Below are 12,691 nucleotides of genomic sequence, written 5' to 3' on the forward strand. Positions count from 1 at the left end.
CCCATCCCAGGTTAACTTCATAAGCAGCTCCCACACCTTGCCCCAGCACAGCCACCAACCCCCCACAAGGTTTCAACAGTTCATCTGCTGTCCGGGATGTTTCTTCAGCCTCTTCAGGCCAGCCCACCCTGCTTCGTGCCTCTGCTGCACCCAGGGTCTTCCTTCTCCAGGCTCCTCTTCCAGCCAGCCTCTCCTCATCCAGGCCCCTTGCTTCTCCCAGGGCCTCTCCTACATCTGGGCACTCTCTCCCCTCCCTCTGCTTCTTCCAGGTGCCTCTCTCTATCCAGTGCTCCTCTTCACAGGGCCCTTCCCCTCCCTCCCCCTCAGAGCTATTTAACTACTCAGCAGAACCAGCCACAGCTGCACCTTGTCCACATCAGCCAGCCCACCGCCCCTGAAGCCAGCCCACAGCTGTATGTCATCAATGTTAATTAACTCAGCTTCATTACCCTACGATTCCTCTACAGTTCCTCTACAGTGCTCCAAGTGACTGTGACACCCAGTTCCTGGTCTGGTGGAGAGGTGTCCATTACATTGTGCCACTGACAGTGGGGGAGCGTTGCCAGCTCTGTTTCAAGCCAAGCCAGCCAGGTTTCATGTTTAACATGAGCACCTATTTTGGTAATCCATCCGGTGATGCCGGGGATCTCTGCTGGGTTTGGGAGCCCCTGCTAAAGGTCACCATGGCACCACGAGGAGGGGGAGCATCGTCTGTCCTTGCTTTAAGTGCAACCTGGGGTGCAAACTCCACCGGGCAGTGTGTCAAAATGGCGCAAGTCTGTCGTGTCCTCCCTGGCTGCTGGGGTTAGATTGAAGATATGCGAGGTTTAAAAGGAGATTTTGGGGGCAAAGGGTTTCAAACAGGTTTTGGCTTTAAGTTTACACACAGAATAGCATGTGCCCATTGATTGGTCAGTTGACTGAATGGTGGATTATGATGTGTGGAAATGGTTTAAGGACTAATCTCTGGCAACATACCGAGTGTCACAATATAGTTGTTTCCTTTCTATTGTCTGTTGAAAGAAATTGGGCTTATTTTTACTGCCTTTTTAGAGGAAACCAAATTTGAAATGCAGGCTATTGTTGCAATCCAAGAAAAAAAAATCCACTTCTATTTTGCAAGAAAACTTCACTTGTATGTGCTGTTCATTACTATTATTATTAGTGTTCACATTAGTTCACATTAGTGTTGCTTTGTAGTTGTTCTCATTTTTTTTACAAGTAAACATACCCCTCAGAAATTTATAATCTTGGCCTATTTCTTGATGTCCTTGTAAAGCTTTAGAAAATCAGAGGACAAATTAATTCTTGTAATAATTTAAGGTTTTTTTCTAGAAGATTTAGTCTAAGGGGAAATTTAGCCCCAAAACTTCAACAAATCAGGTCACCAATATTGATTAGAACATGCACTTTATTCATTTGTTTTTATTATATGCAGCTACTTGATGTCTTCTTGCATGTCAGCCACAGCTGCAAAACTCTGTAATTTTTTATAAATCACTACTTAGAAGAAGGTGACTGGGAAGTTGCTTGTACTTTTAGTGCTGTTTTAATGCCAAAGTGAGCAGCCCCACTCATTAAGAACTTGCTTGCTCCCAGAACATGAAGACAGCATCAATTCTCTTTTACAAGAAACCTTTGATGTGATATTTGTTACTGGTAAAAGCAAGAAATGACAATATTCATCTCAGCAGAGATGAATATTTAAATTTACCGTATTCTTTTTATACTATGACACTATTACCACACTAGTTGTTTGAAAGGTCATTTCTAAGTCAATTTCTATTTTAAAATTGAATTTAGTAAACACTGTAGCTCATGGGGGCTCAAGAAGGTTCTGTTCCCCCACCCCAAGGCCACCTTGGGGGCCATGTTCAGCTCTGAAGAGCCACGATCTGGCGGCCGTGACTTGCCCAATGGGGGTTTGTGTAAAGAGGGTTGCACCACTGACAGACACGTCGGCACAACAAACACCCCGGGCAGCATGCAAACAGCCATTCCTCAAAACGCACACACACCTCTGCCAGTAAGTGCCTTTTCAGTACAAACATACTGTACAAAGGGATGTCCTGGAACACCATCCAGTCCGTGTTGTATTATTACAGTTCCTAACGGTGGGTGCGTTGAGGTGTCACTACCACGTTAACTCTGGGAACAGCTTCTCGTTAACCATGTGAGTTGGAGGAGGGAATATGAAGGAAAAAAGATTGTATCCTGTTTTGAAGAGAAGGCTTCTTTGGTACCACTTTTAGAAGAAATTTAAGCCACGGGTTTGGTTGTTCAGAAGGCTTCATTCAATCCTTAGAGAGTGTCAGCCTAACTGTAACAGTTGAAAGCATGACAGAAGAAACAGCATGCTAACAAAGGTTAAGTTGTGCTGCCAAAATGTTTTTCTATATATGCATACGCTTGCCAGTACAGATTGCTCTGTATGCAGTTCCAGATGTGGACTGGGTTTTGCTGATAAAACAAAACCTTTGCAGCACAGACAAGGTCTCCGCTTACCAGATGAGCGGTCACCAGTGGCATGATCCCCACCCTGGGGCATCTGCTTATTTGACATAAAGCTACAAACCTGCTGTGGCAGGACATAGATGTGTTATTCCTGGTAAATCCCCAGGGAGACACAACCACCCAACTCTCTTGGGGAAGCCAACGAAAAGTATTGGAGCCAGGAGGGTCAAAGGCTGAGTTTCAAAAGGGAAATCCCATCTGAAGGCAGATGGAGCCTGGGAGTTTCCTGTGCTATGACTCTACAGCAGGCTTGGCAGCTCCCATGCCAGTCGTCATCATCCAGTCCCCATCAACACCCGCTGCACAGCCACAGCCACGCTTCTTCACAGGGGGGTGAAGAGTACTTAATGCCTGCAGGACAGTGTAAATTATAGCAGAACATGGTGATGATTTCAGAATGGATTTAGGACAAATATCATACATGTAATTAAGATTTGTTTGGACTGAGCAAGGATGATTTCAGAGTAAGTTTCTATCTCGGGACTAGTGAGACCTTCTTTTAATTCCACTGTACCAGAAGCAACCTGTAAGCCCTGAGTAAGGGTTCAGCATCACTTTGTCCCTTCCTTATATGTAAGGTGAGGGTAACTGAACTTCCCTCAGGCACACATGGGGGGAATACTGCATTTAAGTTTGGGATGTGCCTGGAACCAGTGATAATATCTTGGCTATCGTCTTTGCATGAAAATAGCATGTTAATGATACTGGGTTTGGCCTTAGGCAGATTTCCTTAATCCCCTTGGGGAGAAGATTGTGTTCTTTGAAATCTAATGGTGTTGGTGATGTCCCCCTGCAAGGGATCAAATTCAGTGGAGTTAGAGCTCCTTGAGCCACAGATGATTTTGTTCCAAGCTGTTTAATAATTAAACCATTCAGTTAAATAGTTTTCATATTTCGGGAATCTCCATAGTTCAGAAGAATTCTGACAACAGCATGAGTACAGGAAAAAGGTGTAAGCCAAGCAATTTTAGCTGTTCTCATCTTTGCTTACTGTAAAATCTCCTGCTCCATCAAGTTGGTCTTTAAATGGAACCTTAGCCCATGGTTTGCATCTCTTTATGTCTTCAGACATCAATTTGAATGACTTTAGAAAAATATGCTGGCCCTCACTTGGCACATTTTATTTAATTCAGTATATTATGATCGTTTATAATGCACAAGAAAATCACAGGGTATAAAGACACTGAAATGTTAAAACTCCACTAATGTGAGACCAGTGATACGCCATACTCTCATAAAGCATCAGAAAGCATGTTTGAGTATTCCAGTATGATTACAAGTAACTTCATGCTCTGTCTTCTAGAAGATTATTAAAAATATTTAAATAATATTTGACAGATACACTTTTTGTATTAAAAAAGGAAACCAGCAAATGAATATGTAAAATGTAATTACTCTAGGTCATTTACAATTTCATATTGCTAAAGTAATGGAATAGCATTGTTTTATGCTTACAATAGTAATCTGATCTTTGATTAGATCAAAACAATGTCTTCATTCAAAATTAATGTGATGAATGTAATATACTCTTTTTTTGCTCTTGTACTTAAAGATACCCAAGGACGTGCATACCTATCAGGCACCATCAGAACTATTTAGAAAAATGCAGCAATCTGTATGATGTGAGTTTAATTTAAATGTAATATGATATTTCTGAAACATTCAAATTTTCAGCAGAGAGCAAAAAAGGAGACGTCACAGTGTAACATCTGATGATGCTTCTTTTCTTTGGATTTTCACCTTTTCAACTGGTTTAAAAGACGTGTGATTTTTTAGAAAATGGTAACCTTGTGTAATCTGAGCAGGAGGTGCTTTTAAGGATTTAAACATGTATTTGATGCCAGCATCAACAGAGGTCTCTGGGACATGTAGATAAGAGTTGTCCAGAGAAATTGCTCAACAACAAATGTATTCAGGCACACAGTGAAGAGAAAGGTTGAATATTAACAGAGATGCAGTGATTGCTCGGAAGGGTTGGTCCTATCGCTGTCAAGCTGGAAATGAGGGTTGCCGCCTGTATATATAGGAACAGAGAGGACCTCTCCTTGCCAGAGCTGCTGGTGGGAGAAGGTCATTGAGCTCTCAAGCAAGCCAGCACCATGAAACTGCTCCTGCTGTTCCTGCTCTGTGTTTCCTCCGTTAAATCCCAACAAGGATCTGCTGACTATGATGATGAGGTTGTAATATTGATCATAATTAGTAATAGTAAAAATTATTTAATTTAACTGCATGCATGACTTACTCCTTTGAGTTAGCTAAATTGGAAGCTGCGGGAAAAAATAATCCAGTGCATGTTGTTTTTCTGCTTGAAGTGTTCAAAGAAAAAACCTTTGTGTTATTTCTTTGTGTGTATGTAACTGCACAGTAGTTATTTTCTGAGTCTGGATATATTTTCTTCCTATTTATTTTCTTTTTCTATAGGGAATGAAGAATGCTGATGAGAAGATTAGTTATTTACCTGAATTTATTTAAGGATATTAATTTGGCAATGTTGACACATGATGTTTCAGACAATATCAGGTGCAAAGAAGCAGAAATGTGTAATTAATCATGTCCTGTCTCAAAGACAGTAAAAACCTTTCTACGGATTCAGGGCACATTGAAAACAAAATTAACTGCCATGCTTTGCATTGGAAATGGAGAGGTAACAATTGTTAAACAAAAAGGCAAGCAATGAGGATCAATCTAAACAGTTTAACCTATATTTAGTTTCAGGTAAAATATTTTAATGGGAAATACAATTTAGAATCTCAGTACCTTTTTTACATTTTGAAAATCCCTGCAAAAATTAAATAGAGCAGGGTAATCAGAAATGAGATTATTTTCTGTGACACAATCTAAACATTTGTGTCTGTACATTGACTACTATGCTAAACCATTTTCAGCGATTTTATGATTTGTATACTGCCTACTTTTGAAATGACTTGAAGCCTCTGATCCCGGATCCTTAAAACCGTTTATTTGTAGCTATGTCTGAGTGGGACTAGAGATGGTCAAAGGTTTTGATTCAGTAATTCAAATAACTATTAATTCAAATGGTTTAGTTTCAGCAAGTGCTTAGGGACCAGGTCTGTTTTCCTTGCTCAGCCTTCTAGACTTACTCATCTTTCGCAGAGTTGGGGAATGTATGCATCAGAGGCAGCTCTAAAAGCCTACACTGAGAGATGTTATTGAATGCTTTTCCTAATTCCATCAGTTAATAGGTGGCATGTGGCCTGAGACCTGATGATGTATTTGACTGATGCGGCCTGATTTTCTGAGACCTTACAAATTTTCCTGTAGCCTAGTGAAGAATTGGAACACTGATATTGTGATGCTGAATATTCTTCTTAGCCCCAAGAATGCCTAATTACTTTTTTCTTTATCCTACTGCTTCAAGTTTCATGGTGCTTAGTGGCTCTCAGCTATATAAACTTTATTCCTTGGTCAGAATGAACTATTGAAATACTGTTTTGCTTTGGTTTGAAGGCTTTTTAGTTTGTGTACATCTAGGTGGCGGGAGAGTGACTAGTCTTACAAGGGAGGGCATAGCAATGACTTTTACATCATGCCAGTATAATATTTCCATTATTACTTTTTTCATTCCATTCCGTGGTTTTCTTTACTCTTTAAAATACCGAAGAGTGATGAACAGATGCCTCCACTCTGTGCATTGCGTTTTACAGTAGCAATCCCAGACTCAGAGAGTTTCTTCTCCCCCCGGCTTTGCAGGATGACAACCCTCAGCTCGGGGTTCGAGGACACCGACCCCTGGACAAAAGACGGGAAGCAGCCCCCACACTGCGGCCCGTGGCACCTCCCATCAGCGGGACTGGGTACCAGCCCCGGCCCCAAAAGCGGGTGAAGCCAGGGGACAAGAAAGAACGTATCATCTACCCCGACGCTGGTGGCTGCAAGCATCCTCTGGACGAGCTGGTATATGTCTGCCTGTTGAGACAGTCATTTTCTTCTAGTGCACCCCACGTGGGGTTTTCTTTGCCACCTAAGGAATGGTCGTTCATTTAAAGCAGCCCAACTTTGTTTCAATTTGCTTGAGGTTGGTAGGACTGCGTGCAGAAGAGTAATGGAACAGAGTCCATGGGATTAGTCGCAGTCAGACAGCCTACGGTGAAGATGGGGAGATGAGAGTTGAATCGTACGTGAGGAAAGGAAGTATCTGGGTTAGACTGTGTTTTCCATGTGGCTTTGCATAAGTAACTATTAAGAAGGACCCCCCCAAAATACCTCTGCAGAAGTGCTGTCTTGAATTTCAGATAATCTCAAAGAACCCTAGGGAACAAACAAACAAAAAAAATATTTTCTGACGATTTGTTTGAAAGTATAGTCTATCCTCAGTCACTGCCCTTATGGAAGAGCTTGCAAGCATGCTGAGGTCTAGCATACTCCTTGCTGCCTTGCAGTACTCTATCACGCTGTCCTTGTGCTCTCTGCTGGAAAATGCAAGCTATAACGGTGCTGAGAGTCATCTTAGTATCTGAGAGCAGATCTGCTCATGGAGGTTTCCAACAAATGAGTCTCTTAGAGCATACTGAATACATGGTTACGGTAGAGTCCTGCAGTTGCTGAGGTGTTTTGGTTCTCACAGGACTTCGGAATTTCCTACTTCTTTTTAAAACACTGCTGTCCTTGATGGTGCGGTGCTTGTTGCAGAAGTTCAGCTTCTTGAGATGATAATACCAAGATCATGTGGCCATTTCACAAGTGATGCATATAACAAGATGTAGAGAACATGGTTGATTCTCAGAGGCTAGTGAAAGAGTAAAGGGCTAGATACAAACGTGCAACAGTCTTTAATCATAGTTCAGATGGCTTAACACTGAACATTTAACAGTGCAGAAAAGTGAAAAGCCTATAGTAGAGCAAAAAGTATGAAGAGAGAGTGCTTTTCCCAAGATCTTCAAGAAGAGTCCTCCTGGGGGACTCAGGGCTCCTTCCTGACCTTCAGGCTGAAACTGCTTCATAGAAGTTGAATGCCTTGGGTTCTTATCTAGGTGCTTAAATATCTGGTCTCACATTACTAAGTATTCAGTGTGTTCAAAGTTATGGTTATTCACTGATGGGATTAGAAAATTTTTATCTTGACTTTTATTCACAGTCCTTTTTGTTGTGGTTTTTGTGTGTGTTTGTTTTTTTAAGGGAGTGCTGTGTCCAACTGGATGTGAGCTGCAAACTACACTGGTAAAGCAGGAAAAAAATGTGAAATCAGTTGTTCGTGACCTAAAGGACAAAGTGAGCAAACTGTCTGATACCTCTACAACTTTCTATGAATATGTGACAGCTCTAGATGATAAACTGGTAAAGACACAAAAACAAAGAAAAGGTATGCTATTTCTGTGAATTACTAGAGTAAATGGTATTGCAGTTCTATTGGCATTGCTACTGTTACTTCTTCAAAAAAATAAAAATACAGTGGAATATCTAGTGAAGTAGGGTTCCATGACCATGTCCTGTTAAACCTTAAAAAAATCCTTTGAGAGGGGCAAAGGAATGGATCTCATACTAAGGCAAGATTCATACAGGGCTCTTAAACATAAGGGTTGTGTTCTCCCCTTAACTGCTTTCCTGTGTCCATCCCATCCCTTTATGCCCAGCTCCTGGCTTGGCACTATGGCTCCCTGGAAAGAAGCTAATTATAGTTCTTTAGGAGAATATAGCACCAGTGATAAATCTACTAGCTAGCAAAGAAATAGCAATATACATGTACCACTTTCCTGAGAATCTCTGCGCAGTTTTTGCACATTGTGTAAGGAAAGAAGTGCCTATCCTTCCTCGCGGCTAAGGAAAGAAGTGGCTTCTCAAATTGTGCTTACAGATTGATCTTCATTATTTCATAACTGGTAAGCATGTTGAAAACTAATCTGCTTTTAATTTCTTTGCTTTTCTAGACAATGATGATATACTTTCTCAGTACAACACAGAAGTGGAATTGCATTATAGTTACATAAAGGATAATCTGGACAATAACATCCCATCTAGCCTCAGGGTCCTTCGTGCAGTTGTGGATTCTTTACACAAAAAGATACAAAAACTGGAAAATGCCATTGCAACCCAGGTGGACTACTGCCGTTCCCCATGTGTTGTTTCCTGTAATATTCCAGTGGTTTCAGGCAAAGGTACTCGTTCAACTATAATGACATCTTTTTCCCCATTTATATCACCGTGCAAATGGATAGATGCGTCATTCTATTAGTTTGAACATGCCTCTGAAGCCTGTGTCATTGATTGGAATAGCAGAAAAGATCTAAAGTGATACTAAATGAAAAAAAAATATTTTATAGATGCCTATACTGGTTAGAACAAAGATCCTCTTACCCAATATCTGTCTTCATTAGTGACCAGTAGCATTTTAAAGAAATATGTGCTTCATGGTCTTTGTAAGGTGGAGGTGATACATTTGTGACTATCATAGTTGTGCCCTTGAATTTTTTTCAGTCAAGAAAGGTTCTTTTTTCACAAGCTTATCTAGTTCAAAAAGTCACTGGCAAGTACACAGTCTTCCATTGCTCAATATGAACTTTTAGAAATTCCTGTTTGGCAAAGTAGAACAATGCAGGTGCACTGTTCTTTCTTCCCTGATTCTTTCACATGATCTATCACAGAAATCAAAATGAAAGTAGAATTATATGTGTATTTAAATTTGATCCCTTATAATCAGCAAAACAAAGGATAAGAAGATTGTTGAAGTTCACAGCTCTTTCAGTAACAGTGTCTCTGGTTTATTCTTGCAGAATGTGAGGATATTTTCAGAAAGGGAGGTGAAGTATCCGAAATGTACATCATCCAGCCAGGTCCTTTTGTCAAACCATACAGAGTGTACTGTGACATGCAAACAGATAAAGGAGGTTAGTGCAAAATAACTATGTTGTTAAAATAATTAATAGGGATGCTACAAAAAATCATATTAGTAATTTGCATTTTATACAAACTAATAGGGAGTTGTTATAAATTTTGTAATTATTTGAGAATTAAGTCTGACTCATTCAGAAAAGTCTTGGTCATCTTCAGATATGCAGTAGGATACTTTTATAAAGAAACTGGAAATAAATTGCTGGGATAGGGTTGGTAAATAAAAATGTATCTTACTATGACTAGAATGGACCATGTGTGGGTGGGCAGACAAGGACAGCCTGGCCGATTTCTTACCCTGCTACTATGCACTAGACAGAAAACTGGGGCAGTCCATTAAGTTCTGCTTTTTCCACCTTTCTTTATGAAGCAAGGTGCTACTTAAGTGCAAGTAAAAATGGCAAGGCTGAGCTCATAAGCAGTGAAAACTAATACCTGCTGCCAGGAAGCCATATGCTCTACTTATCTTGTGATGAAGATAAAAGAGCTGATAAAAGGAAGATAAAAGTATCTTAATGTCTCATGCTCCCTGCTCAATGGCAATTTAATCTAAAACCTGCCACTTCTGCAGGCTGGACTTTGATTCAGAACCGCCAGGACGGCAGTGTTAATTTTGGAAGAGTATGGGATGAATATAAAAAAGGATTTGGAAATGTTGCGAAGAGTGGAGGGAAGAACTACTGTGATACACCAGGTAAAACACTGAGCATGAAACTGTTTTCTGGTATTTCTTGAAGCATTTTGATTTTTTAAAATTAACTCATCCACTTTGGCAGACCCATAGACAAATCATAATTTTTCCTTGTAGTATATTGTGACGTCTGTTTCACAGGACTCTCACTTGTTGCTTCTCAGGTGAATATTGGCTTGGAAATGACAAGATCAGCCAGCTTACCAAAATAGGTCCCACTGAAGTTTTAATTGAAATGGAGGACTGGAATGGTGATAAAGTGTCAGCTCATTACGGAGGTTTCACCATACAGAATGAAGGAAACAAGTATCAGCTTTCAGTTAGTAACTACAAAGGCACTGCAGGCAATGCACTAATGGAAGGAGCTTCTCAGGTGCATGGAGAAAACAGGACAATGACAATTCACAATGGCATGTTCTTCAGTACTTATGACAGAGACAATGATGGATGGTATGTACTTGTATTAGATGTTTAAAATAAAAATAGAGCTTAAAATAGAGCTGAATATAGAATAGTTCTCTAATTTGCTGTTAGTTTTCACAGCACTTCGTAGTATCTTAAACTATGTTTTATCCCTGCAAGTTACCAGTCAAATGTCCAGGCAGTTGTCCAGGCAGTTCTCTTAGTGTAGCCAAGGGTAGGTGAAACTATATATCAGGTTAGTGCTGCTCTACGACCAAGTAAGAAGCAAGCATATTGGATTCTATTAATTCCATGAATGATGTTACCACAGACAAATCAGTAAATCTGGGTGCAATATATTCATTGTCAGAGACTGATGGTGGCAGTGCTGAGGACACTGTCTTGCTTAAGTCGGAATATTGGTACTCACATCAGTAACACCTAATGAATCCAGAGGAAAGAGACAGGTAGCATGTGCTATTTAAAAAGCAAAGTTCTGCCTACTCAGAAGACAGGTGCTCAGATGTAAAGTACATACTTTAGCACTGTATCTCTAAACTATGTGCTATGTCTTTATCTTGATACCTGATTACATATTAATGAGCAAAGGAATTTTTTAGGTTGGGAAGACATACATTTCTCATTGGTTTATGTCTTCAAATTGCATTGATATTGCAGTTATCGTTATGAACTAGAAGTAATTATAGTTATCATTTGGTAAACTAAAATTACACTCCCAAAGAGATGCAGCCAAAATTTGACTTGTTTTTCTTAGCTGCTTCACCTTCCAAGTGCACCGTGTAGCACACACTTATGATGGTCAATCTTTTACAGAAAGTTCAGAGAGCACTTTAAATGTTTATTATGGTTTGAAAATTTTGGTATAGGGGCAGGTGTACGCGCTCTGGTAATCTGTTTGCTTACAGTTAATCTGTCACTCTCAACAATATTTTTTTCCCTCACCAGGTTAACTGCAGATCCAAGAAAACAGTGTTCTAAAGAAGATGGTGGTGGATGGTGGTACAACCGCTGCCACTCAGCCAACCCCAACGGCAGATATTATTGGGGAGGGACCTACAGCTGGGATATGTCAAAACATGGTACAGATGATGGTGTTGTGTGGATGAACTGGAAAGGGTCATGGTATTCAATGAAGAAGATGAGCATGAAAATCAGGCCATACTTTCCAGATTAACCATTATCAAAATGCACAGAATCAGGGATTTTCTTTTAATATTTGTACATGGTTATCTTTTTAGCCACAGTATTCAGACTTGTCTTTACATACGAGAACCAAATATGTATGAGCATATTGTGACCTTAAGTGAAAAGCTATGTCAATTTTAAATCAAAATCTGACCGATGAAAATAACTCACAAGTGGGTTTTGTTCCATTTTTCATTTGTTCGCAAGACAGAACTAGTATAGAGTAACACTGATAAAAAAACCCAAGACCCAGCTTGTTTCACTCTTTTACAAAGGACTTCTATACATGTTTGAAGAGAGAGAGGATTATTTTAAAATGTTTTCTAAAAATTAAATAAAGCCTTAAAAGTAAACTTCTCTTCACATGATTCCTAAGTATTTATGCATTATCCATGGAGAAGCAAATGCATTCCACTAAATTAGGGACAGTCATTTTCTTTTGTATTACAAAGGTAATGGTAGCTACCTGTGTAATGAGTTGAGAAGGAATAAAGTGAAAAGATAATATTTAAGAAATGGGTAGCTCACCAGTCACTTAGTTCAAATCCTGAATGCTGGACAAAACATGCCCTTTCCTGGGACCTAGCTTACATACTGTGCCTCTTAATATCCCTTCTACCCTCCCACAGTCTTTTATCACAGGATAGAATAAAATCCAGTATTAGAAGACCTGGCTCTGTGCCTTTCAAACAGTCAGTATTGTGGGACTAGAGCAGTTAGTGACACCAGTCATAGGGTAGGTGAAGGTTGGGTATTTCACCGAAGCTATTGGTCTATGCTCCCTCGGTAGCCAGGAGCAAGGGTTGTCCCAAAGACAGGACTTTTCAACACTGGTAGCAGGATCAAGCACCTCTCAGTGGGAGCAGCCTTCCTCCCGAAAGGGAGGTGCCCAGATCGCTAGTGGTAGGTGGGTCCCATCTGAAACCTGCACCAGTACAGGCTGGGGTTGACCTGCTGGGGGGCAGCTCTGTGGAGAAGGACCTGGGAGTTCTGGTGGGCAGCAAGTTGCCCGTGAGCCAGCAGGGTGCCCTG

General features: G+C 40.4%; 1 protein-coding gene across 1 annotated transcript; it reads left to right on the forward strand.

Moving 5' to 3' along the window:
• The first annotated feature begins 4,555 nt into the window (after positions 1 to 4,555).
• On the forward strand, positions 4,556 to 12,012 carry FGB (fibrinogen beta chain). The gene is made up of 8 exons (XM_040600649.1): positions 4,556 to 4,691; positions 6,226 to 6,429; positions 7,651 to 7,834; positions 8,400 to 8,627; positions 9,243 to 9,356; positions 9,932 to 10,054; positions 10,216 to 10,501; positions 11,420 to 12,012. The coding sequence occupies exons 1-8, from the start codon at positions 4,614 to 4,616 to the stop codon at positions 11,646 to 11,648; spliced, it is 1,446 nt and encodes a 481-aa protein (XP_040456583.1). The 5' UTR covers positions 4,556 to 4,613; the 3' UTR covers positions 11,649 to 12,012.
• The last annotated feature ends 679 nt before the right edge of the window (positions 12,013 to 12,691 follow it).

Source organism: Falco naumanni, chromosome 1, assembly GCF_017639655.2.
Source record: "Falco naumanni isolate bFalNau1 chromosome 1, bFalNau1.pat, whole genome shotgun sequence".
NCBI classification, from domain to species: Eukaryota; Metazoa; Chordata; class Aves; order Falconiformes; family Falconidae; genus Falco; species Falco naumanni.